The sequence below is a fragment of the Asterias rubens genome, chromosome 21 (genome assembly GCF_902459465.1).
Source record: "Asterias rubens chromosome 21, eAstRub1.3, whole genome shotgun sequence".
Lineage (NCBI taxonomy): Eukaryota > Metazoa > Echinodermata > Asteroidea > Forcipulatida > Asteriidae > Asterias > Asterias rubens.
Genome location: NC_047082.1, coordinates 8,915,162 through 8,942,208, shown reverse-complemented (window position 1 = coordinate 8,942,208; position 27,047 = coordinate 8,915,162). Strand labels below are relative to the sequence as shown.

Genomic DNA, 27,047 nt, shown 5'->3' with positions numbered 1-27,047 from the left:
ATTGTCTTTTTTTTTTTTTTTTTTTTTTTTTTTTTCAATGCTGTATCAAAATCAGAATCCATTCTGCTCGAGCGATGACACTGTTTAATTTGAGAATCACAATAATGACAGAAGATTTTGGTTTGGAGAAGAGTCCATTCTCAAGTGCCGCAGACATCTTGAAACGAAGGCACACAATATTGAAGTCCCACTCCAGTGTTTTCATAGCGAGAGCCACGCGTCCGTGTGGATGTTTAATATGAAGACCACGTTTCACATGTCTACTCCTTAAAGGTTCGGTCGTAAATTATCCAAGAAATTAATTATCGTTTAAAGACACAACGCATCCTCTTCTGTCCCAAGCACGTGTGTGTGTGGGTGATATTTCCTCAAAGTCCTTCATGAAATAATTACTGAAAGATCCAGATATAGTAAATCATGGGCTTCTGAGATGTACAAACAAACTGATTGGATGCAGTCACTTCCGGAATGTAGGTATTTGTTGGATACAGTAACTGCCCACACGCACTGATTGTGAGTTATTGGGTATTTTTCAGTGTTTGGCATAATGCAAAGTATGTTCAGACACAGTAACTGCCGGGACACGCTGGTTGTGAGTTATTGAGTATTATTCAATGTTTTTCATCAGGTATTGTTGGTTACGGTAACTACCGGGACACACTGATTGTGGTTTACTGAGAGTATGGACTCTGCAGAGGTTTTCAAGTTCCATGGTATTTAATAAACTGTCTTTGTGCAAAACAAAAATGTGAAACAATGAACAAGCATACCCCTTAAGTTTGTAACTCTTTATCCTCACCTATTTCAGTTTAGACTGTTGTTCTGCTGAAAATGTATTGAACCCTAGCGCATGCGAATGAAATATAGGTACACTGAAGGTCTCTAAAGCCACCCGGGTTGGATTTGACCCGTTTCGGGTCAAAAGGAGCCTGACCTTAATGTAGGTCGGGCTGACCCGGAAACTGGCTTTTAAAATTTTACTTTGAGCTGAGATTCTGCGTCACTCTGACCAAATTGTGGGTCATTTTAACACAAACTCCGGGTCATATTGACCCAGCAAAGGGTCAGACACCCTAACTGGGTCCAATTTGAATGATCCGTTGGTGTAACCGTTTTTTCGAGGGCCCTCTACTAAAAAACGTTTTTCGGGTCACATTGACCCAGCAAAGGGTCAGACCCTCTAGGACTCCGAACTTAGTCCAAATTGAGTGATCCGTGGGTGTGACCGTTTTACTGGGGCACTCTTTTAAAAAAAAAAAAAAAAAAAAAAAGAGAGAGAACATTATTTGTAATAATGTTTTACCCATTGGTGGGCGTCGATTGTATTGTGATTTTTGTGTGTTACTTTTTTGCAACTGTTTTGTATAATCAATCATGGTGGACCAGAATAACAGCGGTATTAAACTTGTTGTTTTTGTCTTCTTCTTTCTTTTTAACAGTTGTGGCCTCGTGTAGCTTTCAAAATGTCCGAGCCTGCGGCTACACAGAATCACTCAATAATGACTTCAACTGGATCGTTGGAAAGGGACCCTCCCCAAGCTGGTACTCAGGGCCGTTGGCTGACCACACCTACAACAATTCCTCAGGTAAGTTGTATTTCTATATTAATAATAACCACAGTCTTTGATCTATGACCCCTGGTTTCGATTTCACTATAACAGTGGGGACTGGTCCTGTGAGATATTAAAGACTGAAGGCTAGTCCTAAGTGCGGACGAGTAACTCGTCCTAACTCGAGATAAGACTACCCTTAACTCTTTGTGAAATCCACCCCAGGATTTGTACCAAGTGACTGGAGCATTTCCGGGTTATCTTTACTAGTTTTGGGGGATAAACACGACAAGGACTTTGAGTATCAAAAAAAGGCTTCTGGGTACAAAGTGTCGACCCCTCCTCCTCCCAAACACAACTCCCCTCCCATGTTATTAATTAACCCAGTAAAAAGAGGACTTCTCTTTGTTCTCCCATTGTTTTGACTTAGTTTTTCAAAGTCCCTCCAATTTGGCATACTCGTGTTTGTTTATAACTTTCTCCTGAAGACGAGTGTAGAGCATACTGTTCGAAACGTCGATACCACACCGGTTATCTTACAACACTTCTCCTAAAAGAGTTGTAGACATGATTGTACCCGCCGGTTTACTTTAATACAGTTTTGTTTATGTCACATGCCATGCAAAGCTTCAACATGACATCTCTCTCATGTCCAGTCTAAAAAAACATGGGCCCAATTAACTAGAGATTAATTAGAAAAACTAACTCTACTGAAGGGGTTAGTGCACTTCTCCAAAGTGTTGTTGTTAAATTCTGAGTCTGATATAAATGGAGTAGGCGATTTCTCGCCTGTCCTCGTCATGCGGACCTAGTTTAGCGATCGGACCGGTAAATGCCCACGACACCCGTACGTTGAATTCACTCTGTTGAATTCATTACAATCGGAATTGGTTGTTAACAAGTAATGACGTTCCCACTTGTTCATGCAGTATATCAAATTAAAACAATGAAAAGGGGCCAACGGGAGCCGAGTTTGCTTGGTGTGTTTTCGTCATTAAAGTTCATTGACACGGAGTGGCTTTGGTGAGGAAAGCCCTGGAAATAGAGAGAAGGAATGGTCATTTTATTGCGAGATAATCAAACGATTTGTGGATTAATTGAATCTGGTGTGTTCTAAAGTGGGTTCTTTTTAACACTTCAGATTTGGATCCCATGGGACTAACACAATTTGTACACAGAGGACATAGCATAGAAATGTTTCTATAAAATATTATTTTGTTAGAATTCAGCTTGCTCAAATTATTTAACAGATGCAAAACATTTGTTCAGTTTAGCAACAACTAATTGTTAGGCCGACTTGAAATTTAAATCAACAGAGAGAGGTATTTACACTAAATCTCGATAATTCCAGAGAAAAGATAAGTGATTGATTCCAAACACAGAAATGTTAATTTGGATTGAAATGAGAGCCTTATTTTATGACGATCGTTCACATGGAGGAACAATTTAGCAGAAGGATGATCCAGCTGGTTGAAGGATCGGCATCCTTAGTCGTTCTCTCACTCTATAGCCTTGCTAGAGTTTGGAACTTCGATTGAAAGCTAACACGCACCGGTGGTAAGGAAAGACGAAGGGCCTATGGCTTCACAACATCGACCGAAGAGTTGGGCAACTTTCTGCGGCTTGTGAAGTGGGTCAGTAAGGATCCGAAAACGGGCCCCGGGCGAAATTTACTAGTTTTTTGGGGCCCGCGCGAATTTAGGGCCTGTCGTAGTTTCTACCTTTACATCGTCTTTCAATTATGTGATGGAATGTCGGCAAATAAGTACACCTGAATTTTCTGAGATAATGAACAGCCTGTGCCAGATATCGTGTCTAATAAAATTCTTGCTCGTGACATATTTTGACCTTATTTCTGTATTTCTAAAATGAGGACTAATTCGATGAAAGTCTATACAATCAAACGATGGAATGAATTTGATGGTGAACCGACTACCTGTATTTTGTTTTTGTTAATTTGTTTGATTGGGTGCTTAATGTTTGTTTTGGGATTGAGGTTTTATTTTGACTTTTATCCGACAAGATAACCACATTGACATTAAAAAATGTAGTCTAATTTGCTACAATGCTCAATTTGCTTAAATGGTATGCTAATTATTACTTTTTAAATTGACTTTTTTATTAAATTTTTGTAATCGACTTTTTTACAAAAAAAAAAAAAAAAATCATTAATATTGTTAATTACATTTTTTTTTTATTTTTATTATTATAATATTTATTTTGTTTATTTAACTTTTTTTTTTTTACTTTTTTACTTTTTGAATTAAAAAATCTTATTTGAAAACAACTGTTTATTTCAAACAATCATCAATGGGCTAGTTTTTTAAAAAGCACATACACAAAGACAAAGGGTTGGCCAGCTTATTCATTGCCAAAATACTCAAATCACGGGTACTGCCCCCCCCCCCTACCACAAGTAAAGCCAGTCACATAAACAAAGCAGTTTCATTAGTAAAACTTTGAAATTTATCTTTCATTTTTTCTGTTAATTAAAGAGTCAAATGAATTATTTTTGGAAAGGCTGTTGTAAAGGTCATCGTATTAAAGAAAGCCTGTGAAAGTATTTCATGCATCGCCAAAATGATGATCATGAGTTATGCCAAGCAGAAGGCTCTGGCCACGGACAGGTGTTTCGTTCTAGACACAATTTTCCAACCATCCTTTTTAAAAAATATTGTTTCACAGAGAGTAAACAAATATATATCCGTCGCTAGGTGTAAGGTGTAAGGTGGATCAATATCTCTTGAGAAAAAAAACCCACAATTGTTCAAGAGATTTATGAAGAGAAAACTGTATGATGTTGCCATGGTAACTTATATTAACGTCAAATGCGCGTGATCCTTTTTACGGAATGTACTTCCTCCACGATTCGATCAAATCAAAACCAGAAATATGGATTTTTTGCAAATTCAAATCAGGAGTTGGCTTAGTTGAAGTGGAATTACCATGGTATGGTTGACATGGTTAAGCATGGTTCATTTGCTGCTTACACTGGGTTGTGTATTGCCTGATGTTTCAAAGGGTACGCTATACATAACTGAGTAACATGGAACTGCTGAAATTCGAAGCATCGGTTTTTTAGGAAAGCAATATTTCACTATGTAGCTACAGCATGAAAACTAGCCTGAACATCTGACGTCACACTTAGAGGCTCGCGAATCCTTTTGGATAAATGACAGGGGACCAGTCTTAATGAAAACAAATCAGTAACTGCGGCTTGACTTGATGACGCTGTTCAGCAGGTTACCAGCGACTGTAACAGTTGGCAGAATTTGGCAGAGCACCAGTCACAATTTTTCTTAGACACATGGCAGATTCCCTGGCTTGCAATTTGGCTTACTTATTATTCTATGAGAAAACTGAATTAACTGTTGCAAACTGCTCACCAACCAAAAGGATCTATGATATAAATGCACTAAAATAGTTAGATGACCTGACGTTCCAACCCTAGCATAGTCTTTCGAGAAGGCTGAAATGACAACATAACAAACATGAACAGGTATTAAAGGCTCGGTCACACAGGCCCCGATAACGAGAACGAAACAAGAACGATAAAAATGCACGCCCTCGATTGGTTGAATTGCTCCACGCAGAATACGCCAAAGCTTTTTTAACCAATCGAGGGCGTGTATTTTTATAGTTCTCTTTTTCGTTCTCGTTAGCGGGGCATGTGTGACCGGGCCTTTGTGTAACATACGCAGGGAAGTAAAAGTACATGGAGAGAGAGAGAGAGTGTGTCGGTATAAAGCACAATGAAAAAAAAACAAAAAACAAGGGTTGACAAATTTAGGGAGATAAAGGGGATGGGTAAGGAGGGAAGGGGCACAAGAATGGTTATTTTATGCTTAGCAGAATAAAATAATGTATGTGTATTTATGAGACAGCTTGGTATATTTGACCAACGGAGTTATTGTCATCTCAGCCCCCCACCTGTCTTATATAATCCGATAAGACATTCCGATATAAGGTCGTCATCTCCCGAATCCTCCTCCTACTCATCTATAAGATGAGCTAATTGATGGAGCGTGTTGCATCCTCCATCTCATACATTATTCATGAGATGTCATTTAAGTTGCGTTGGTGGTGATGGGATTCGCTGCGGGGGGTAGTAGGGCCCCTTAAGCTACTCCTTAAGCCGTAAATTAACGTATTTCATCAAGAGATTTTCATAGCCGTGGCTGCTGTCCCTTTTGCTAAATCAATCCAGACTAGAGGGCCCGATCGATAACCGTTTGAGGGGAATAGAAGGGGATAACCGAGTACAACACCATGAATTAAACTTGCCCCCAAGTCATATCCAGTCGAGGATTCAGATTTTGTGTATGTATAATATGTAAAGTAGCCATAGGGTTGTTCCTCATTAACCACCAGTGGACGAGCTATTTGCTAGTCTACTACCACAGGCGTGGTGAAAGGGACCCCCATTTTCTTAATTTACAATGCTGAGTGTCCCCTCGATGTCTTCAGACTTGACGTGGAATCTTTCTTTTTTTCCATGAATACAATGAATTTTCATGATTTTTTCTTCCTTTCCCTGTTTCTTTATTTTGTATGAAAGACAAACATCTGATGGACGGGCAAGGGCTGTAACAACAACTGGGGAAAAGTTTGAATTGGAAATTTGCAAAGATAATTGGACGGAGGCACGTATCGGGCTACACAATGGATTGACAGAAGAAGGCTAGGATAAGGGGGGCTCTGTTTTGTCTGACTGGCTGGCCTGTTACGGTGTCTGGCTGATATGTAGAGTTTATTTTCCTTGGGATGGTTTTATGAGGCAACTTAATTTCCATCCTCCATAGCAGTTGGAGGTTGGTAACCTTTGTTATCATCCACCTGATTACCATGACCTCCAGGCTTCCTTGAAGTTTCCATCTGTGAAACAACTTCATTATAGAACAAACACAAATTCCTTTTGGATGTTTCCTATTGAGGTTCCCTTTGTATTGAATAAGGTTTCCATCTGGAACGAAGAGCTTGTGTGAGACAACTTCCTACAGAACAACAAGGTTTCCTTCGGGAAAGAGGCTTCTTATTGAGGCTTCCTATGAAGGCTTCCTTGGAATGAGGTTTCCATCTGGAACGAAGAGCTCGTGAGTGACAACTTCCTCTAGAACAACAAGATTTCCTTCGGGAAAAGAGGCTTCCTATTGAAGTTCCCTATGAAGGCTTCCTTGGAATGGAATGAGGTTTCCATCTGGAACGAAGAGCTCGTGTGAGACGACTTCCTCTAGAACAACAAGATTTCCTTCGGGAAAGAGGCTTCCTATTGAGGTTCCCTATGAAAGCTTCCTATGAAGGTTTTCTTGGAATGGAATGAGGTTTCCATCTGGAACGAAGAGTTCGTGTGAGACAACTTCCTCTATAGAACAACATTTCCTTCGGAAAAAAATTGTTGTCGATATTTGTACACAGAGAACTTAAAATTTCCTGCACGACCACTGAAGTTTCCTGCACGCCAGGAGTGGTCCTAGAATGTACCCTGACACTTTTGTTGGTAAACATAGGTTTCATGTTCAACACTGAAAGAAGCTTCTTTAGAAAAGAAAACGTCTAGTGTTTTCGTTAAAACCCGTCCCTCTCGCTAAGGGCACTCGCGGTGAAACATAACTAAAACACATCAAACCCAGAGGAAAATACTTAGAGCAGAAAGAAAACAAGCTGGGACATAAAAGCATAAGCCATTTTGAGATGATGGACAGATACTATGACACTAAGTATTTGGTTTGGGTAAGTTTGTCTTTATACACCCAAACCAAGCAGTACACCCCTATAGTGGTCACCGTACTCCAAAAAGGCTAATTGGAGCTAGACAAACCGCCGGAAATCCAGACGCTTAAAGTGCAAGACTGTAGCATCAAAAGGACATGAACTTTCGCCACTAAAGGTTAAAGACAAATCCGTATAGTGCCGTCGCTGTGAAGAAAGTGCAAAGTGAATTGAGATTAATCAAATCTTAATGAAACCATTTTTGCGCTCGGTTATGATTCGTCTTGAAAATCGCTCAGAGGGCAAAACGTCATAGAAACGTAGCATTTTTTAAACAAGATTAATACGGTAAATGATACAGATGTCACTATTGGTTTACATGTACGGCGCATCATGAAACACATTTGATTAAGCATGGAAACAGCCTGCCTAAACACTCAAGAAGAGAATAGTAACATTTTGTGGCTGTGTAAAACTGCAAGGTACAAAATATGTTGATGAAGATTTTGTAAATATTGGGTACAACGAAAATTTTGGCCGTACCACTCACATGTGTAAAATGTAATACATGAGGAATAGCACAACTACGAGGTTTAAATCACTCAAGAAGTGTGACAAATCTCAGTTTTTTTTAACCTCAAACAGCGGAACTTTTGCAACATAATAAATTTGTAAGATTAACTGAAAATGAGATAATTTGCTTCACATGAAAAACATTTTATGCAAAAGAGGAACCATAACCATTCACTCACGCATCAGAAACGTGTCACCAGCGAAAAAAATATCATTCCCTCTGTTATTCCTGGTACCCTATTATTATTTTTGCTATATGGAAATAAAGTAGTTTAACAGTTTTATTTATGAAACTTTATTTATTAAAAAGCGTAAGCATGAATGCTTAGCAGCAGCAGAGCCAACTGTGTGTGGTTCATGGGATGGCATTCGTAATCTACCAAAATGAATGTTAAAAAAATGCTGGCTTCAAATAAATTTAACTTACAGATAATTATGAAAATCAGATAGACCATATTGTGCTCACCTTATATTTTATTAAGACCATAATAAATTCGGTCACCACACATTAAACGCCTTAAAGTGCACGCTACGTATTGTTCACACGTGCGGTTAGCCTCTGCGAGCAATCTCCCAGGCATGACGCATGCGCATTCGTATCCAGACGGCCACAAATCCGAGGGTAGCCATTAATTCACCAACTGGATCTTTCGATAAGTCGTGGAATTGCTTTTTTTGTAATATACATATATACACATATCAGTGTTCAAATATCATGTTAATACTTCCATTTACGGTAATGTGATTAATTAGAGAATTTGGTCACGAACGGTGCGCCTTTAATTAAGTATTGAACTCTTTAATCAGGCCACCCAGCAGATTATTAAGTATACCTACTTGTATAATCCCCGTGGTCCCCCCCCCCCTAAAAAAAAGGGGGAAAATAAGTTTTTACAGACACACGGAGATCATGAAATAAGCCCGGAATCGCTCTAGGGGTACCCCAAGGGTCGATTTTTAGTCCAGTATTATATTCAAAATCATCGGTCGAAAGTGCTAGTATGAAATCCAATTAATTTCTCGGTTTAAAAAAAAATAAAAAAATAAAATCAATTAAACCACCCGGTGATGTGAAATAACCTCATTTTGAAAGCAGCTTACTTTTAGAGACCCGAGGTCTAGTGGTGGTTTATCCAACCAAGCATTAAACAAGCACGACTGTAATGATTATGGCTTAGCGTCAAGCCCTACAGTCAACTGACTATACATGTACATTGAATACTTTATACACTAGAACAACCTACGGGCTAAACTTTAAACCCTACCCCCCCCCCCCCCCCCCCCCCCCCAGATACCGCTTGTAACAACCATGCAATACAAGTCACCCTGAACTTGTGGGCCAAGTAAAGAAAAAAAGAAAAAAAAAGTTGATTTGAAACGCACCTTTTGATATCTGATAATTTCCCATTATTTTTAAACAGCCACTTGAACGATTTTGTTTTAACGGGAATGCTATTAAACTTGTTTATAATGTGTTTGTTTGTCATTAAATGTAATTTTGATATTTGCATAGTTCTTAAATTGTTGTGAACTGCCTGTAAAGGAATCTTCTTCGGTACAAATACAAAAGAAATGCACCGATGTTTTGTGTAAAAGTGTGAGAGTTAAGACAGTATCACGATATGTTGCACTAACTATTCCCATTGGAAACTAAAAACCGTAGCACATGAAAAAGAACTCGGTTTGTACATCCAACAATTTTTTAGCACATCTTGCATATGTTTTCTAGTGATACTTCCTTACTTTGCATCGCCTAGAATCTTTTCAATAAATTACCCCGGCATCGTTGTACCCCCACCCCTCCCCCCCCCCACCCCCACCCCTTCATGCTCCTCATCTTAAACTAATTCAATTGTATCAACAGTATGCAGAACGAATTCATTTTGAATATTAAGTTTTGAATTAATTTCGATCCGTGTACGACTTAACATGGATCAAGATATTATTGTGTGTGTGTGTGTGTGTTTATTTATAGCCGCCATCATGCCAACCCTTCTCTCTTGATCGTTGTGTGTTCTGGAGAATCGAGTTCTCAGCGAATTAAAACCTTTTGGGGGAAATAACAACCTCACGACTTTGCCGATGGGATGGACGCAGAGAGCTGAAGACAAGCGTGTATCTAATGGAAGTCCCCAGCCCTGACAGCACGCGTGATGTCGTACTTTGAATTAATCCTAGCATAACATCATAACAAATCTAGCCGCGGAGTAACCTGGGAAGCCCCCGTCTGAGGAGGGGGGATGCTTCTACTAACTGTTTATACAATTTGTTATAAAACATCTCAAGCGTCAAAATTTAAGCCCCGTTCACACGCGAGCAATTTATCAAGGGTCCCTTGCTAAATTGTTACATGGTTGTAAATATTTACAAAAAGAAATGTACTTGTGTGTTAGGACAACAATTGTTTTACTGTCAAAGTTTTCTTGCAAAATCTTGTCGAACATTGCAACATTTATTTTTACAACCATGCTAAAATTAAGCAAGGGACCCCGGTTAAATTGCTGTCGTGTGAATAGCACGTTATACACACTCGTGAGAAAATTGTGCCCGTTCCATCAAGCTACACGAGGCGTGATCTTAACAAGTGGTAAATGGGAACGTGGATGGTGACTATGTTCCAGACAATTTAAAGTGATGATGCGGTGGCTGATTTGTGCACTTAATGTAAAAATTTGTGTTTCTACTTCCCATGCTGATTTATGATGTCCCAAAATACAGCACTATGGATTTAACTTTGAATAACGTTCAGACAAAGTTAAACAGTTTTTTTAGTCTGGGGACCTTAAAATGCTATAAAGCAATGCAATAACACACTGCGGTATGCAGGGTCACAGACAGATTCAAAGGTCAAGATGATAATTATTTTCCGGACAGCAATTTCTGCTGCACTTTAGATTAACATTATCATTATCAAAAAAACTCCTATTTTTTTTTTTTTTAGAATTCCCCTCTTTTTTTTTTAAATCGACTGAGAAGAAAACAATCCTCATTGAAAGCACAACGACAGTGTAAATGTCGGTGAACATAAAACAAAACAATATCCTCTTTATCAATGATTAAATCGTATGTAACTTAACCCCCCCCCCCCCCCACATCCTCCCCCCCCCCCCCCGATGATATGAAGATTCGCCCCTTGCTTGAGCTGCAATGTATTTTTTTACCGCCATGTTTCGTCGCACCCGAAATGTGATTAAAAGAGTGCTTCATCTAATGAGACAAGCCAATTTGTCTAACCAGGTTGTTCTGTATACCCAGAACAATCCTGTGATTTTCTTTCTGGTTTACGGGGCAGGCTGATATTTCTTGTGACGTTCTTGGATAAGTTCATCACACTGTAGCAAAATGGTTTATTCAGGCGTTTCTCAACGCCTGAAAACAAGAAAGTTGACGGTTCTTTGGCGCCGAATACCTTTATATAATTATCTTAAATGTTATCAGCTTTGGGCAATCCGCTGTTTTATTTGCGGTAAACTTGTTATTAAATCTCGATGTCTCGTCGTGACGCCGGGTTTGGCTTTGGGTGAGGGAAAGATCAGTTTTCATTGGGAAAATCTGTAACATTTTGAGGTAAGCACGGAGCACAAGTTGGCCTGAAATACCTGGACGATACATCAAGTTAAAGTGAGACTGTGTGATGACATCTTTGCTCTTTCCACTCGGCAAACCGCCCCTTATGTTACATTCACGCCAAGGAGGTACCCTTGATGTGCCCCAGTTAAAGACACTGGACACTACTCGCAATTACTTAAAATAATGTTAGGATAAAGACTTAGTTTGGTAACGAGCAGTGGATAGCTGTTGAAAGTATGAACAATAATGAGAAACGGCTCACTCTGAGGTACACAGTTTTCGAGAAAGAGGTAATTTCGCATTCAAATGTATAAAAAGGCTTCAGCTGAAGCCTTTTATTATGCATTTGAAAGCACACAAAGTAACGCATTTCTTTCACTATTCTCTTGTATATTCAATAACCAATTGAGCTCAAATTTGAACAGGTTTGTTATTTATGCATATGTTGAGATACACCAACTGAGAATATTATTGGCCTTTGACAATTGCCGAAGATGTCCAGTGCCTTTTTAGTGAGACTGTGTAAAGACATCTTTCTCCTTTCCACTCAACAAACTCTTTCTTTTCTCCCTCGTGATACATGCTCGCTGAGGAGTTACCCTTGCTTTGCTCTACTTAAGAGTGTGGTGTGTGTGAAACGCTGCGATGGCTCGTGGCAATTTAAAACAATATTAGAAGGGCATGTTTTGTTTTTTTCTTTTAAGTGTTGAGGAAGCTTTCAAGTAGACGATCGATGGGTTTACGTTTAGTCAAATTAAAATGTCCATTTGTTTGTTGTCATGTCACTGCAGCCTATTTTGTTTTCGTTGGAGGAAAAACTGTGAGCTTTAACAAGACAATGTGTGCATTGTGTGTTTGTATTGTTTTAGGCTTGTTATTTCATGGCCGCGTGTGTATAGTGGGAAGGGGGGGCAGGGGTTTGAGGTTGGGAGCTGTAGGAGTGCTAATGACATGCCAAGTCCAAAGCTCATGTCGACTGCAGAGACAAGATACACCGACAAACCAAGGACGTACGCGTAAGAACAATCCAACTTATTGAAATGAAATTAATATGTTGACCTTTTTCATTTGACCTTTTTTATTTCTCGTTTTTTTTGTCTGGTGCAGGTTACTACATCTTTGCTCCGTCCTCGTACAATGAAACTCAAATTGGTCAGGTGACGAGGTTCTCCTTTCCCGTATATCAACTGAAGGAGGGACACGGTAGTCTCAGGTAAATTATTTCCACACTTCCATCAAAAGACCTTCCAGCCGCTAAGACAACGGCCAAAATTAATCTCAGCTTCCCCAAACCCTCTCTCTGAATGTTAAAGTACATCAGCATGCAAACTCCCAACTCTAAACAACGCCCCCCGAATTCAACATGCCATAAAATCGAACCCCTCAATTGTACAGCGGGAATTCAAACACGACAAGAATCCTAAAGTTGTTTTTCTACTTGGAACCGAGTTTGATTGAGGTGACTTCCCCGCTCAACCCATGTGGGGATCCCGCCAAGTGTTTGTTCTCTAATAAGCCTTGCTTCCCTTGGTCGCCCCGTGACGGTAAATAAAAGAATAAAGAACACCGTGACTTATTGCATTCAGACGCCTATCCATTGTCCCTTGACAACTTCCTGACAGATTTGCCAAAGTATTTTCTCTTGCCCGCGCCGAAAATTCCCTGACGGTTGTTCGACCAGACAGGATTTTTTTTCTTTCTTTTTTTGAAAAGGCCGAACGAATACTGGGGGAAAAACACCATAACATCATTTTGCAGTGTGTTATTTAACAAGTGCCTCGAAGAAAGTGACAGTGCCTATCAGCTGTGAAAATTTAGGCCATGATTTGGACGCTAGGTGGCGTGCTTTTCTTTTCCCCGTTCTGTCTGCTGAACTTACCATTTCGAAGCTCTTTCGGTGGTTGGTTTTCATCCTTCAGCAGTAGTGGCCGATCGATAAATTCAATCAAGTCATATTTTTTCTGAAGAGGTTTGGGAGGAATTGTTTGCAAATGAATTATTGAACCGGCAAAATTTTGTTTGTATATGTGCGGCCGTATAAATACCATCTCAATTCATGCCATCGCCTTGTTCTGTCGCGTTCCATATGTATGTTCTCGCTGCTAATGATGATATTTTCCAAAAAGGCCTCTGACTCTTTTACTTGCGGCCTCGGTTTGATTATTATTGACGTGAAATGAGAACAATCAGAAAGCTGCTCAATAACAAACATGTTATAATGTCCTACTGGAATTGTTCAACTCGTACCCACGTTTATGGTTTAAAGGCACGGTACCTTATGAAGACCAGTATTCTCATTTGGTGTATCCCAACATATGCATACAATAACAAACCTGTGAACACTTTTGGCTCGATTGGTCATCGAAGTTGTTAGAGAATAATGAAAGAAAAAAACACCCATTTTGCACAAATTTGTGTGCTTTCAGATACCTAATAAAAGTCTTCGAGCCTGAAGTATTTTATTATTTGAGTGAGAAATTACTTCTTTATCAAAACTACGTTACTTAAGAGGGAGCCGTTTCCCACAATATAATATACTTTAAATTGCTCGTTTTTTGTAATACCAAGTAAGTTTTTATGCCAAGAATTATTTTGAGTGATTGCCAAAAGTGTTCAGTGCCCTTAAAACACCATTATAGGAAGAACGTCTTGTTGGGGTATAGGATTATCAACCACCTTTCCACTAACCAGTATTTCAATATTGGGTTTTAAGGTTCTTCTATCACATGTGGGACGGCTACGAACCAGATCGGCTCGGCACGCTGACGGTCTACGCATGTCACGGATTACCGTTATGGTCACGTGAGAGAAGACAGCGTGATAAGTGGCTGGCTACCGGTGAACTGGACATCTACTGCGAACAACCGTTTGAGGTAAAAATTGGTACCCATGTTATATTTAGTTCAATTTAAAGGGTTTGCTGATGAGTTTGATGTGTGGCTTGACGGCTTTAGCTATGGACACTTGATTGTGTATGACTTAACAGGATAGCCACATAGCCGTGGCTATACAGTAACATGTCATATTCATAGGCACTAGCCATTGCTATGTACAGTATAGCCATTAGCAAATGAGTTAATGACTATAATTATAGCCACAAGCCATGGATATGTAATAGCCAATAGCCATAACCATGCAAAGACATGACTATGCCTAGTGACTATCCATGTGTATACATAGCCACTAGCCACGACTAGCCACTAGCCATATGGCTATTCATAGCCACTAGCCATTGCTGTATACACAGTAACTATCCATTGCTATGTATAGCCACAAGCCATCATAGCCACTAGCCATGACTATATAGCCACAGGCCATGACTAAAGCCACTAGCCATGGCTATGTATAGCCACTAGCCGTTGCTATTATAGCCACTACTAGCCACCTAGCCACTAGCCATGACTCCCGCCTTATTCTGGTAAGCATTAATTTGTTGTGCTTAGCTGCTTGTTGTGCCCAAGCAGCTCTATGAAATTTGGCACTGCATAACGGCTCGATTGGTTAGTCAGGTATTTTGACTTTCACTCTATTAGCCGCTACAGTGTTATGCATGCAAGACACGTGTGTGTTCCCGCTCTACCGGTCAAAATACTCAAGCTTAAGAGGTCCACCTTTAAAGTGAAATATATACTCGGTTAATAGGAGAGGGAAAAAAATGAATTATGCTCTTATAGGGAACTTGAGATGTTCATAGAAAAGATGACAGAACTTCTGTTGGGTGCATATATTTGACTGTTTCGATGCCTTGGGGATAAACTGGATTGAGTCCCCGTTCGACCATGACTCATTAGAACTTAACACTTCTCATTAATACCAGGTCCTTGGATGAAAAAAAAAAAGCAAGGCACAGCGTGCATGATCAAAATCGTGAATTTTATTTATAGTCCTCTCTTAGAAAACATAGTTATGCATCGCTTAATTCATAATATGAGTAACTCTTGAGGATTTCTTTACGTTCCTGTCGATTGGGAAAGTGGTTGCGGTTTTGTGAAGGAGGTTTTTTGTTTTTACAAACGGTTTTATTTTTTATGGAAATTTAATCGACTTTTCGTCACTGTGGATGGTTATTCATTTGAGCTATTTAGGCCCCTGTTTAAACCGAATGTATTTCTTGTGGAAATTCATAAGAAAAATTGTAAATTATTTTTTGTTTTATTTATACCGTCATACCACAAATCTGGAATGGATGGCTATTGAAAATTGAATCACTATTCGTCTCTATGGATATTCGTTTAGCTATTGGATCCCTACTCAATCGAGTTCTTGTGGAAACTTGTATAGAGGGCCTTGAGAAAAATCAAAGTTTGTTTTACACATAACTCAGATATGAAATTGTTTATGAATTTGAAATTTGAATCAAGGGAGGTGAGCAATTTAATCAGTTCAAAATATTGTTGAGTGTTGCTTGATGGTTTCAAGGGTTCGCTTTTAAAGTTGTTCACTATTTGGGATGATTATTTTGCCGTTACTTAACAAGAGCTTAAAGTGCAATTTTCTCATATTTTTGTAAGCATCAAAGTGTGACTTAGTTTTCTCCTTTAATGGACCAGGATTTGGTGTGGACTTAATTATGAAATCCTTCCACGTTATGAAAAGAATACGCACGCCCAAATCAGAACATATACCTCCCGGCTACCCACAGTCCCCAAGATCGAATGAAAACAATCATTAAAATGTTTTCAGAAAAAATATTGGCACCCATTTTTGTTGAGATATAGGGTGGACTGGAACACCGGGGTATGTTTGATTATTCAACGCTGCGGGCGCTTTTTCGCAGCACAACAAAGATGGCGTCTTATCGCTTTGTGTGATCGGTTAGGCCTTGGGCCAGGTGGGTTTTATACCTCTCCCCATCTGGCGGCCCGCTCTTGCATTCGAAGTCTTTATTTTCAAAAGCTTCGGATGAAAAGACTGGAGATGAAAAGTGATTCTTATCACAGAGCGAAGATGGGATGGCCTTTATCTGCCTTGTCTCTGCCGGAGCTGACTGGGCCTGCCATACCCCGTGGGTAAAAACGAGCTCGGGTCTCCAGACCGGGAATTAAACAATAATTTTACAAACCCTTCACTTTGGAACATCTTTTTGTTCCGTGGAGACGATGGAGAATGGCGGGTTTTCTTGTTGGAACTTCCGATTACATGCACTTGACCGAGTATTCGGCTAGCTAGTGGTATAACAATCAATACAAACTCTATGCATAATGAATACATTGCCTGCCTCTTTTACCAGTTTTCAGATCAGCTTTTTTAGGCCATTTTGAGAAACAATGGCCCTGGCTGTGGTATCGGCTTAGGGCTTCATCAAGTGAGTGATACCACTTGCATTCAACGTTCGCAAGTGGATTCAAAATGGCGGACGGGAGTATGACAGTAAAGTCAGCTTGATATTGGATAATTTTTAGACATTCGTGTATGTTTGCACAGCGAATATCAATGTTGCTTTTGCTATATTGGACATTGGACATTCATATAGGTTTGTGCAGTGACTGGACGTCTATACTTTGTACATCGATATTGGATATTGGCAGTCAATTAGGTTTGTACAGTGAATGTCTACATCGATATTGGATATATCAAACTAACTTTACTGTTACGATACTACAGCTTGTCATGATAATGCTCATAGTAATGTGTACAGTTATACAGTTTTGCTATTCACTCAAATTACTATCACTGTTATTTTTGTGCTATCACCGTGATTATGTATAACCAGGTATAAAGATGCAAAATAAAGGTTGGTACAAGTATTAATTACACAAGGTTTTTTTTACTTTTGTTTGCAGCTCATCTTCGAAGTTATTCGGGGCGGATATGATAGTGACATAGCCGTGGATGACATCCGATTTGTAGATATTTATCAATCACCACGTAAGTCTGTAAAAAAGAAAAATACACTTTCACTTTGAATGACTTGTATCAGAAGCGTGTTGAAGACAAGACTGAGATTGTGATCAACAGAGGGCGCTGTTTACCGTCCGTATTAAAAAAAACTGCCATGGCCCAATTTTATAGAGCTATATTGCTCAACAAAATGTCTGCCTAGAGCGAAAATATGCAGGAAACCGGTCACAAACTGTGCACAAAACATGGTATATTGGCTGGTAACTCTTTTCTAGTAAGCAAAATTGGTTGATGATTGGTCAATCTTAGTGGTGAAACAGCTCTATCAAATTGTACCCATCAGGAGATTGCATGCATAGACCCCGTGAAGCCGAATGTTGCCTACACTCGAAGACTGCAATAGGAAAATTAAAAACTAGAATGATTGTGGTCGTTTTCGTTAATGGCAATCAGCACGCGTTCCGGCACAATATCAGCGTGAAGTCGAGTTAAACTACCGCCCTGCTGACAATAATTGTTACTTGTTCCTAGAAAATAAAAATAGGAAAACAATAATTACTATTTTATACTAAGGCGTTTGTACATGCTGAGAGTTATAAATACCTCAATTTACTGCACGCAGTGAAGCTTTTTTAAGTTGGTAGAGGTTTGTCAAGCTTTGCACGGTGTGGATAAATAGGAAGAAACGATTATATACATCGTAAACATGCGGGTATAACATGGTTTCGATTGTTAGAAACGTCAAGACCACACCCTCTGCTGTTCAGAGCCAACACTCCCACAAAAGAGATTGACATATATGGTTGTACATGTACCCGCAAGTTTCTGTTAATATTCATAGTATTTCTGGTGTCAGATGCAATTGTGTCCGCCATGCAATACTGTCCGCTCCGGACACGATTGCATCCGGGGCTATGCAAAAACCGTCCGGTAGACATGTACATGACTGGACTGTACTGTGCGCGCATAAGCGAGCGTGCATCCATTAATGTAGTTTATGATTGCAGCGAATACCCAACGGCCGAACATTTCCCATGTCATTCATGACATGCACTTTTAGCTTGTAAAAGATGGCGAACGTGTTCCGTCGACCAAGGGCGTTTAGTTTACTGCACGGGACGGTTTTGCACGGGGGCGGACACAACTGCATATGCACGTGTGTCCGGGCGGACACAATTGCATTATGCAGCAGCGCCGGGCGGACACGATGATGCAAAATCGTCCGGCGGACATTATTGCATATGCAATATTGTTCTCCGGATAGTATTGCATAGAGGACATAATTGCATGCGACACCGGTGTTTTCCCTCATACACTGATGTGTGTTTAATAGCACTAAATATTCAGCTATAGTGCTTACCCGAGCTCCGTGAAAGAAAAACAAATCATATGCTTATAATTCGGATGGGATTCGAACTTTACGACCTTTGCAATTCAACAGGAGTGTCTCACAGATCACCAAATAGAGTATTATTTATAGTTTCTTCCTATGGTACAGGCTTGTTTTTGCTGTCGATGAACTTTTCTCACGTGTTAAGTTGTGTTAGCGTAATAATTACACCCTTAAATAACTATTTGATCACACTTTCACTGTATTGGGATTCCGTGCTTATACAGTTGATCCATTTATAGATATCGGCTTTAGAGTTCCGTTAAATGAAAAATCAAAATGTTTTTTACCTTTCGTGTCTTTAGGGGGTATGGGCCTACAGGTTGAACGGATGCCGTTTTAATGTGTTTACGCTTCGCACGCGTCACACATTCTGGTCACAAAACATTATTAGCCAGAGTCTGTTTGAGACGGGATTGTGCGTGGGTGGACGGTTGATGTTTGTGTTTGTGTGTCGGGGTATCGATCAGTTTATCATTCGTTCACATTAGCGGGATCCTTGCGGTAGTTATCCACAAAAGCCGATGCTTCTGTGGGTTTTAATTGGCGGCAGTGGTGTACTGTCCACTGTGACTTCACAGTAAATCGGTTCTAGCTGTGGAAGTTGAGTGATTGTTATTGTTTAACTGCCATAAGCCATTTTGTAATAATAATAAAACGGTATTTATATAGAGTATTCTGGATCACAGATCCCTCGACGCACTTAACAATTTAAAATGTTTACAAACACACACTACATACACAAATAACAAGTCAGTCGTAAACAATGATGACAATGTAAAATACTACCCCTTTTTGTATTTCATTGTACATGTAATTCAACTTTTCATTGACCTTTTAACCTTTTTGAATGACTTTGTGACAAAACTGAAACTGACATTTCAGCAAAACTATGTCATGCTCAGTAGACTCTACATCCTTTAACTGAAACTACCCTTTGTTACAGCAACGTCAGCGCCCCCACCGACAACGACGAGAGAAAAAACCACTGTAACAACAAAAGCAACAACTCCGCGTGCAACACCCCGAAGGACTGAGGCCAAGTCTACGTCAGCTGCCACACTAAGCCGTATTACCAACTCGACACCCAAGAGGCGTAAGACAGAGGCGGTCACGCCCCCCATCACGTGGAGGGCTGGGTCTCCCTCAGATCCACCAGGTGAGAAGCGTTGACGTCATGCATGACGTCATTTCTTGACTTCCTTTCCCTGCCCCAACAGTGCCTCTTTAACATCAGCCATAGTCAGGACATAAGCATATTAATTACAACACAATAATCACAACTATGTGCTCGTTCAGAGGCCATTTGTTCGCTAGTTCACAGAGCAGGACCCAGTTATTACACAAGGCATGTAAGCACAAAAACTTGCTGAGCACATACACTCTAGCTTGATGCAAAACACAGGCTACCAGCCAAATCTACCGTACATTACCATATGTGAATGGTACCACTGAATGGTACCCACTCATTTCTTGCGAATTTGCTGAGTGGATTTTGTCTGCTAAACAGCTTTTTAAAATTGGGCTTGGTCCATATATCACGTGTGAATACCCCCACGTGACTAGTCTTCAGCCAATCAGAGTCCATTAAGTCCCCGAAGCCGAAGTGCTTGTTAATAATAATTGATATTTTTGTCGACAGTGTGGACAGCGTTTGTTCTAGCTGGTGTAGTTGGCGGAGGTTTTGTACTTTGTTTCATGGCGTTCTTCGTCATGTTCTTCTTCTGTCGCCGAAGACGAAGGTGACTATTATTTGTATACGTCATTAAATATTCTATGGACCCCTAGAGGTGCCATCCGAAATTCTGATATCATGAGATAAATAACTGCTTGACGGTGACGTCATAAACTTAAAAAGTCGACATCTAAGATGATTTATCTCGTGACTATGACATCCTCAAGTGAGATGTGGTCTTCCCGATGTATTTCATCTCAGGATGTCGAACATCATGAAAGTAATATGTCGACTTCTTGATAAGTTATCTCTGGATGTCGTCATCCTGATACCTTTATGACGTCATCACCCTGCAGTATCTATCTCAGAATCTTGACAAGTTGGATGGCACTTGCAGAGCTCCTTATGCGTCTGTACACTATTCCAACTTTCTGCCGGACTTCATTCTCTTTGCGTCACAGAAATGCAAGGAGGCTTCAGATATTATACTGGTTTATAGAGAAACATAACATTTTGCAACTCTTTTTTTTTGTGGCAAACACAAGAGGGTGCTATTCGAGATTATAATATATAGTTGTTTTATTGTAACGTTAGACGCTTGGTTATTTTAGTCTTAATAGTATCTGATCGTTAGGACAGTCCTCGATCTAGACGCATAGCGCCCTCCAAAACATTACACATGTTTACCACGAGAATTAAATCCTCGGAATATTTTTATCAGAAAATAGAATTAGCTGTTGTGTGCAAACTGCTTACCAACCTAAAAGACCTATGATATAAATGCAAAGAAGAGTTATTATTTTACATCAAATCGATTTGTGTTTGTTCTTCTATCTCAGGTCGAAGTCCAGATCCGCTGGTATCCCGTACAATGTGGATAACATGACGTATCCTTCAGCTAGTCTGGCACCCTGTGGTCGATGCGACGCATACTACACAGCATTGCAGACCACCAGGGGCGTGGAGCTACACTTATACCAAGAGCTCCACCAACCAGCGAACGTGAAGATCAGTGACACAGGCAGCAGTACCAACGAAGGGGTGCACTCGGCCGACGGAGGTTTCTACGAGTGTATTGAAGAGGACCAGTTCAGCAGCGTAACCAATGACACGGATTATACAGAGGCGGAAACAGCAATCAACTCAGCGAATACAGCCACGCTACCGTCCAAGCAGTCCTTAACCCATACCGTGGACCCCTTACCGTTCGAGACCGGCCCCGAGAGCCCAAGCTTCGTCGTCGACCCTGCCTGCTGCCCCGAGCGCAAAGGGAGTGGCGACTCATGCAAAGCCGAGGCGCCACTGCCGTTTTTGGAACCAAAATATTTCACGCTAGAACCGGACGGCGGTTTCCGCGACGGTACATGTGGTGTTGAGAATGACGAACACAAAGTAGATTTTGAACTGAGCGAAGACGAAGATGTCAAGTGTTTATCACCGGATGATATTGAGCGGGGGCAGATCACGCTAAGCGGCCCGGTGTCCCCCAACGTCTCGTACTGTGAACCACCCAGTGAAGATGAACCTTTATCACCCACAGAATCTGACCACGACAGTCTCGACGCTAGTCATTACGGGTACGTCCCCCCGAGCATTGGTCTCTGCGCCGTGCCGGACAGGGGCGGTAGAAAAACTGAAATCATCACCGAAATCTAAAAGACACAATAAATAAAAAACTTTTATACCGGTTGTAAATTTTGTGTACATGTTTCATGCAAATGTAATTTTGCCAATTTATACCGTATTTTGTTGTTTAATTAGTTATCTACAACGCAGATTTTGTCATTAATTATTGCGAAGTACTGCATGTGATTCAATTATAAAAGTCATGCACATACAAAATAAAGAAGACTTTCACTGACCAGAGTTCAAATGAATAGAGCTGCTTCAGCAAAAAATATTGCTTGACACATCTCTGCTAAGCAGAGATGAGCTGGGTACCAGTCACAAATGGTACATGTGACATGGTAGTTTGGCTTGTAACCTTATTCTGGTAAGCATAATCTGTTTGTACTTAAGCGGCTCTGTGAATTTGAGCCTAGCATATACAAGCAAGTTTTGGCAACGGCACAAGCAGCAATAAAATAAAATAACTTGCACAAACAAAAAGCTACGCCCAAAGAAATTTTACGGCAAGGACTCCTTTGGTTTGAACATGGGCTACTGTTGTCATGGCGTTTAGTTGACACGTCACTTACAACACTTTCTGTCTGAGATGAAATTAATTTTAGCTTAATTAACATACATCATGAATACCACACATACTGACTTTACTCAACTTATTTTAATTTTGTAACAACATTTTCAAAGTATTTTTAAATAATTGTACATTTTGTTTTCTGTTGCAAGGTTTGCTGCCAACCTATCGTAGGTTGCCAAAAACATGTTATAGGATATTCAGTGGTGTTCAATATTAACCACACCGTTGCCTCGTGAAACGGCTTTGGCTAATCTGTGCGTCTTGAGAAGCCACAGCCAGAGTGTCATTCAATCTTTTTCTCCTCTCATAAAAACCAATCTCAATCAAGTAGACTTGGACTAACACATTCTGCAATGCGCTATCATGCAGAAAAGCACCAGACTATTGGGGGTTTTAGGACGCTAGGTGGCAGCATACTTACCATGTAAATCCATTAATTCTCGGTATCTGTGCATGCCACTGATCTCTATATAATAGAGATCTTTAATTATCGCTGCATGCTCAGAACTATGTAAACAATGGAAATGTGCCTGGTAAGTCTGCTGCCACCTAGCGTTTCAAAGTCTCCCATATAATTTGCATTGTAAAAACATAACATTGTATGGCATTTTAATCATACCTATTGGCTTGTGTCCTACCTATGCAATACTTTGGACTGTCAAAACTGCCAAGAACTTTCAGTATAATTAAAAAGTATACTTCATTTTTTAGCTTAGAATTATCAGCTTGATCAGTTTTAAATGCACTATGTTTATTAGTTCTATGTTCTATTGATTTGTGTAAAAGGCACAATTGTTTTGTTCCGAGTTTCAAACACAGTGAGTTAATGGATTGATACTTTATGTTGGGAGAATATTCTATATTCGGTTGCAGTTTGTGGTGAAAAAGCAACTGTAAATGACACTCAAAGACTAAGAGAAGTTTTGTATTGTACAAGTTTGCACAGTTTCCATCGTTCCGAACTACTTTCCTTCTGTATATTGTGTCGTAGATGAAACCAACATTTCTGTCTAGCTATGGAAGTAATTAAACACACATCACATCATGTTAACTTTAGAAAACATGTTGTTTTCTACGCGAACAACTAACTGGGCTCAATTTGACCACCAAATTGTTTTCAAAAATTGATTGTTGCTTCACCCTTTTTGTGGGTGTCATCTTCTAAAAGTCGGTTTCGATTCCCATACATGCAGCTATTAAGAATCATACCAAAGCTATTTTTAGAACCGAAGTAAGTCAATAATTTTCGTGCACAAAAAAACCTGTATAAATTATTAGTAAGCAAACAATAGACAATGTGTCATGAAATTAATCTTATCCGTGCAACTCCCCATTTCAAGAACATGCCATACACAAAGAATCGTCGAAACAGGGCGCTATCGTAGGCGATGCAAAGGAAACGTTGTACTCCGCCAGACAAGTCTCGTGAACTGTTAGAGATTTTCCCAGAAAAATTGTGTTTTTTGTCAAAAAATAATTAGGAAGTTCTGTGATAGCATTGTGCCATTTGTATTAGTGTAAGTTTAACCTTGACGACGGGAATTAAAATTTAATAACTCATTGGTAAGAGTTTTACATAACCACCACCTTGAAAAATTCCAACTTAAAATAACTGTCCTACTTCACTTATTTTCTGCGATCGAAACTTAACCTTTGACCTCATCAAGCCTTTCAATGATTGGCTAATGACGTCAGTCCTACAGTGACTCTCTTTGTCAAGATCCCAATATAAGAAAGAAAAAAAATACTACCCATAAATTGATTCGAGACCAATGGACTTGATTTTATGTGGGGTTTTTTTTATAATGCTATAATTATTTTGATCTTGGATCGGACGAGTTGGTCTTTGAAAGGCGTTTGTAACCGTTTTTTATGAAATGCATATGGGTAGAAAGATGTTTTAAAAGTAGAATACAATGATCCACACGAACATGCCTCGAAATTGCACGGTTTTCCTTTTACCTCGTCGACTAACACGGTCGGCCATTTATGGGAATCAAAATTTTGACTCCCATAAATGGCCAACCGTGTTAGTTCACACAGTAACAGGAAAACCAGGCAATTTCGAGGCAAACTTGTGTGAATCATTGTATTCTACTTTTAAAACATCTTTCCAACCATATGCAATTTATAAAAAAACGGTTACAAACGCTTTTTATCGACCAACTCGTCCGATCCAAGGCAACGTGTTCCTTTAAATGTTTTGAACTAATGTACTTAAAGGCAGGTTAATTGCCAAAGACCAGTGTTTTCACTGGGTGTATCCAAAAATAATGCACAAAGTATAATAAACCTGTAAAAATGTGGGCGCAATTAGTCATCAAAATTGCAAGAATGAAAGGGGGATGAATTGTTGTTCTTTCAGATGCCTAAGAAAAGACTATATCAGCCTTTCTTAGATTCAAATTGTTTGGTGTAAAAATACTTCTATCTCTTAAGTACATTACTTCAGAGGGGTCGTTTCTTAGTATGTTAACAATAAACAGCTCTCCAGTTTTCTCTGCCAGATGAACTTTGTCACTCAAGTCACCAAAAAGGGGCACAATTTAACTTAATACCACATAAAGATAATTCAACACCTTAATTTACACAATATTATTATGTAAAAGTGTGTAATAAATAAATTTATATAAAAAAAAGCAAACAGAACTGGCGTTCACTAGGTATACAGTACTATTTTCTCTAATAATAATGGTGTGATTTTGTACTGTGTATAGAATGTGATGATGATGTCTAGCACGTGAATAATAGTATGGTTCAAAGGGGATGTTGAATTTGGTAATAATATTAATTTCAAGCAAGGACCAGCGGCAAAATCCATAGAGTTGCTTAAACAGAAATTATTGCTTTAGCAATTCTGCTAAGCAAACAATTATTAGTAGGTTACCAGTCATAGATGGTCCATGTGAGATGGTGTTGTTGACTGGTAACCATAATCCGGTAAGCATCATTTTGTTGTGCTTGCGTACTTGTTGAGCTGCTTAAAAACAGCTCTACGAAAATGGGTTCAAGAGATAATGATGGTGGGGCTGCCTTTAAGTAGGGGGCTTCTACAAATCCAGAGTGTTGTTGCTTAACAAATATTTCCTTTGGGTTGGCCTGAACAATACAATGAAAAACATTGTTTTGCAATTCTGGTTGGTATACAATGCAGTACAGACTTTATTTACACTCCGGCCCGAGTTTGAATTAAAGACAATGGGCAGTCCTTTAAAGATCAATATTTTCACGAAGGTGTATCCCAACATGCATACAATAACAATAATGTGGAAATTTTGACTCAATATTGTTCATCGAGTTGCAGGACAACAACGAAAAAAAAAACACCGTTGTTGGAAGTCTTTTACTAGCGACAACTCTCCATCGAAAACTAAGACGTTTTTATGCTAACAATTGTTTTATTAGTTATTACCAAAAGTGTCCAAGGCCTGCACTGATATTTTATGAATTAGGATGTAGATGTCAAACCAAAGACACAAATTATTTTAAATTACTGACAGCTCTTTATTCTGGGTATTGTATGTAGAAGTTTTAAACAGTATGTATGCAGTACTTTTTGTTATTAGTGAAATGGTTTAAAAGGGGTCAAACTGTACGTTAAATTGACTTATTACATTAATGTTGGCAGTAATTAACATTCAGCTGAATACTTCCGAACGCTTGGTGGCAGCAAACTTTCTAGGTAAAATTAATTGTTCTCGGTAATGTGCGCTTGCTCAGAAGTCTGCTGCCACCAAGCATCCCAAAAGTCTCACATTTTAAAGACTCGCTGTTAATAAGAACTAAACTCCCTTGCGATCAAACTTTTATCTTTCGTTTTGGTCATTATTATTTTATTTTATTTACGTTTTAACTTTGCTTTTGGTCATCCTGTTATAAATTGGCTTATAATAATATAGTTATTTTAAATATTGTATTGTTTAACGCTGTACTAATATGGGGACCTTGGCGTATAAATATAACACTGAAGATGTATAAAAAAAAAAAAACACGCAGGAAAGAGCTGGGTGTATATTTCAAAATAAATACTCACGATATAAAGAGGATAAAATCACTTTTGTAGTTTTTCATTTTCTATTTAATTTGTGGTAAACTTGTGATTATTTTCTCCGATAACACCATATTATGCCCTTCAGATCTTTAAAAATAAAAATAATAAAAAATATTTTTTTAGGCTTCCCTTTTCTGAATCGATTTAGAAGAAGAAATTTCCCTGGAGATTCTGGTTCCCATGATGAGAAATTATTCCTGGGTTGTTGGAGGAGGGAGATTCAAAAGAGGGCGTTACCAGAAGAAGTTTGTATCAATGGGTGCGTTCGTTTAGCTTCCCTATGGTCGGAGTCCATTCTTTAAAAAGTGCGGGTGTATGCTGATGGCGTATGCTGCTGACGAAGGCTGACGACACATGCTGAAGACGTATTGGAAGTATTTGGATGAGGTCTTTCGAGAATACCATGCCCAATTATATGGGACAGGGGGTGCCCCCCCCCCCCCCCACAAAAGAAAATGTGCATGCTTTAACACACTTGTTCTTCATAT

The 27,047-nt window shown here is 39.4% G+C and overlaps 1 protein-coding gene across 1 annotated transcript; it reads left to right on the top strand.

Annotated features, from left to right (window-relative positions):
• The first annotated feature begins 547 nt into the window (after positions 1–547).
• LOC117304808 lies at positions 548–24,368 on the top strand. The gene is made up of 8 exons (XM_033789420.1): positions 548–554; positions 1,440–1,586; positions 12,510–12,615; positions 14,116–14,275; positions 17,186–17,270; positions 19,580–19,792; positions 20,276–20,375; positions 21,148–24,368. Exons 1-8 carry the CDS (start codon positions 548–550, stop codon positions 21,962–21,964), a joined length of 1,635 nt encoding a protein of 544 aa, XP_033645311.1. The 3' UTR covers positions 21,965–24,368.
• Positions 24,369–27,047: the final 2,679 nt, after the last annotated feature.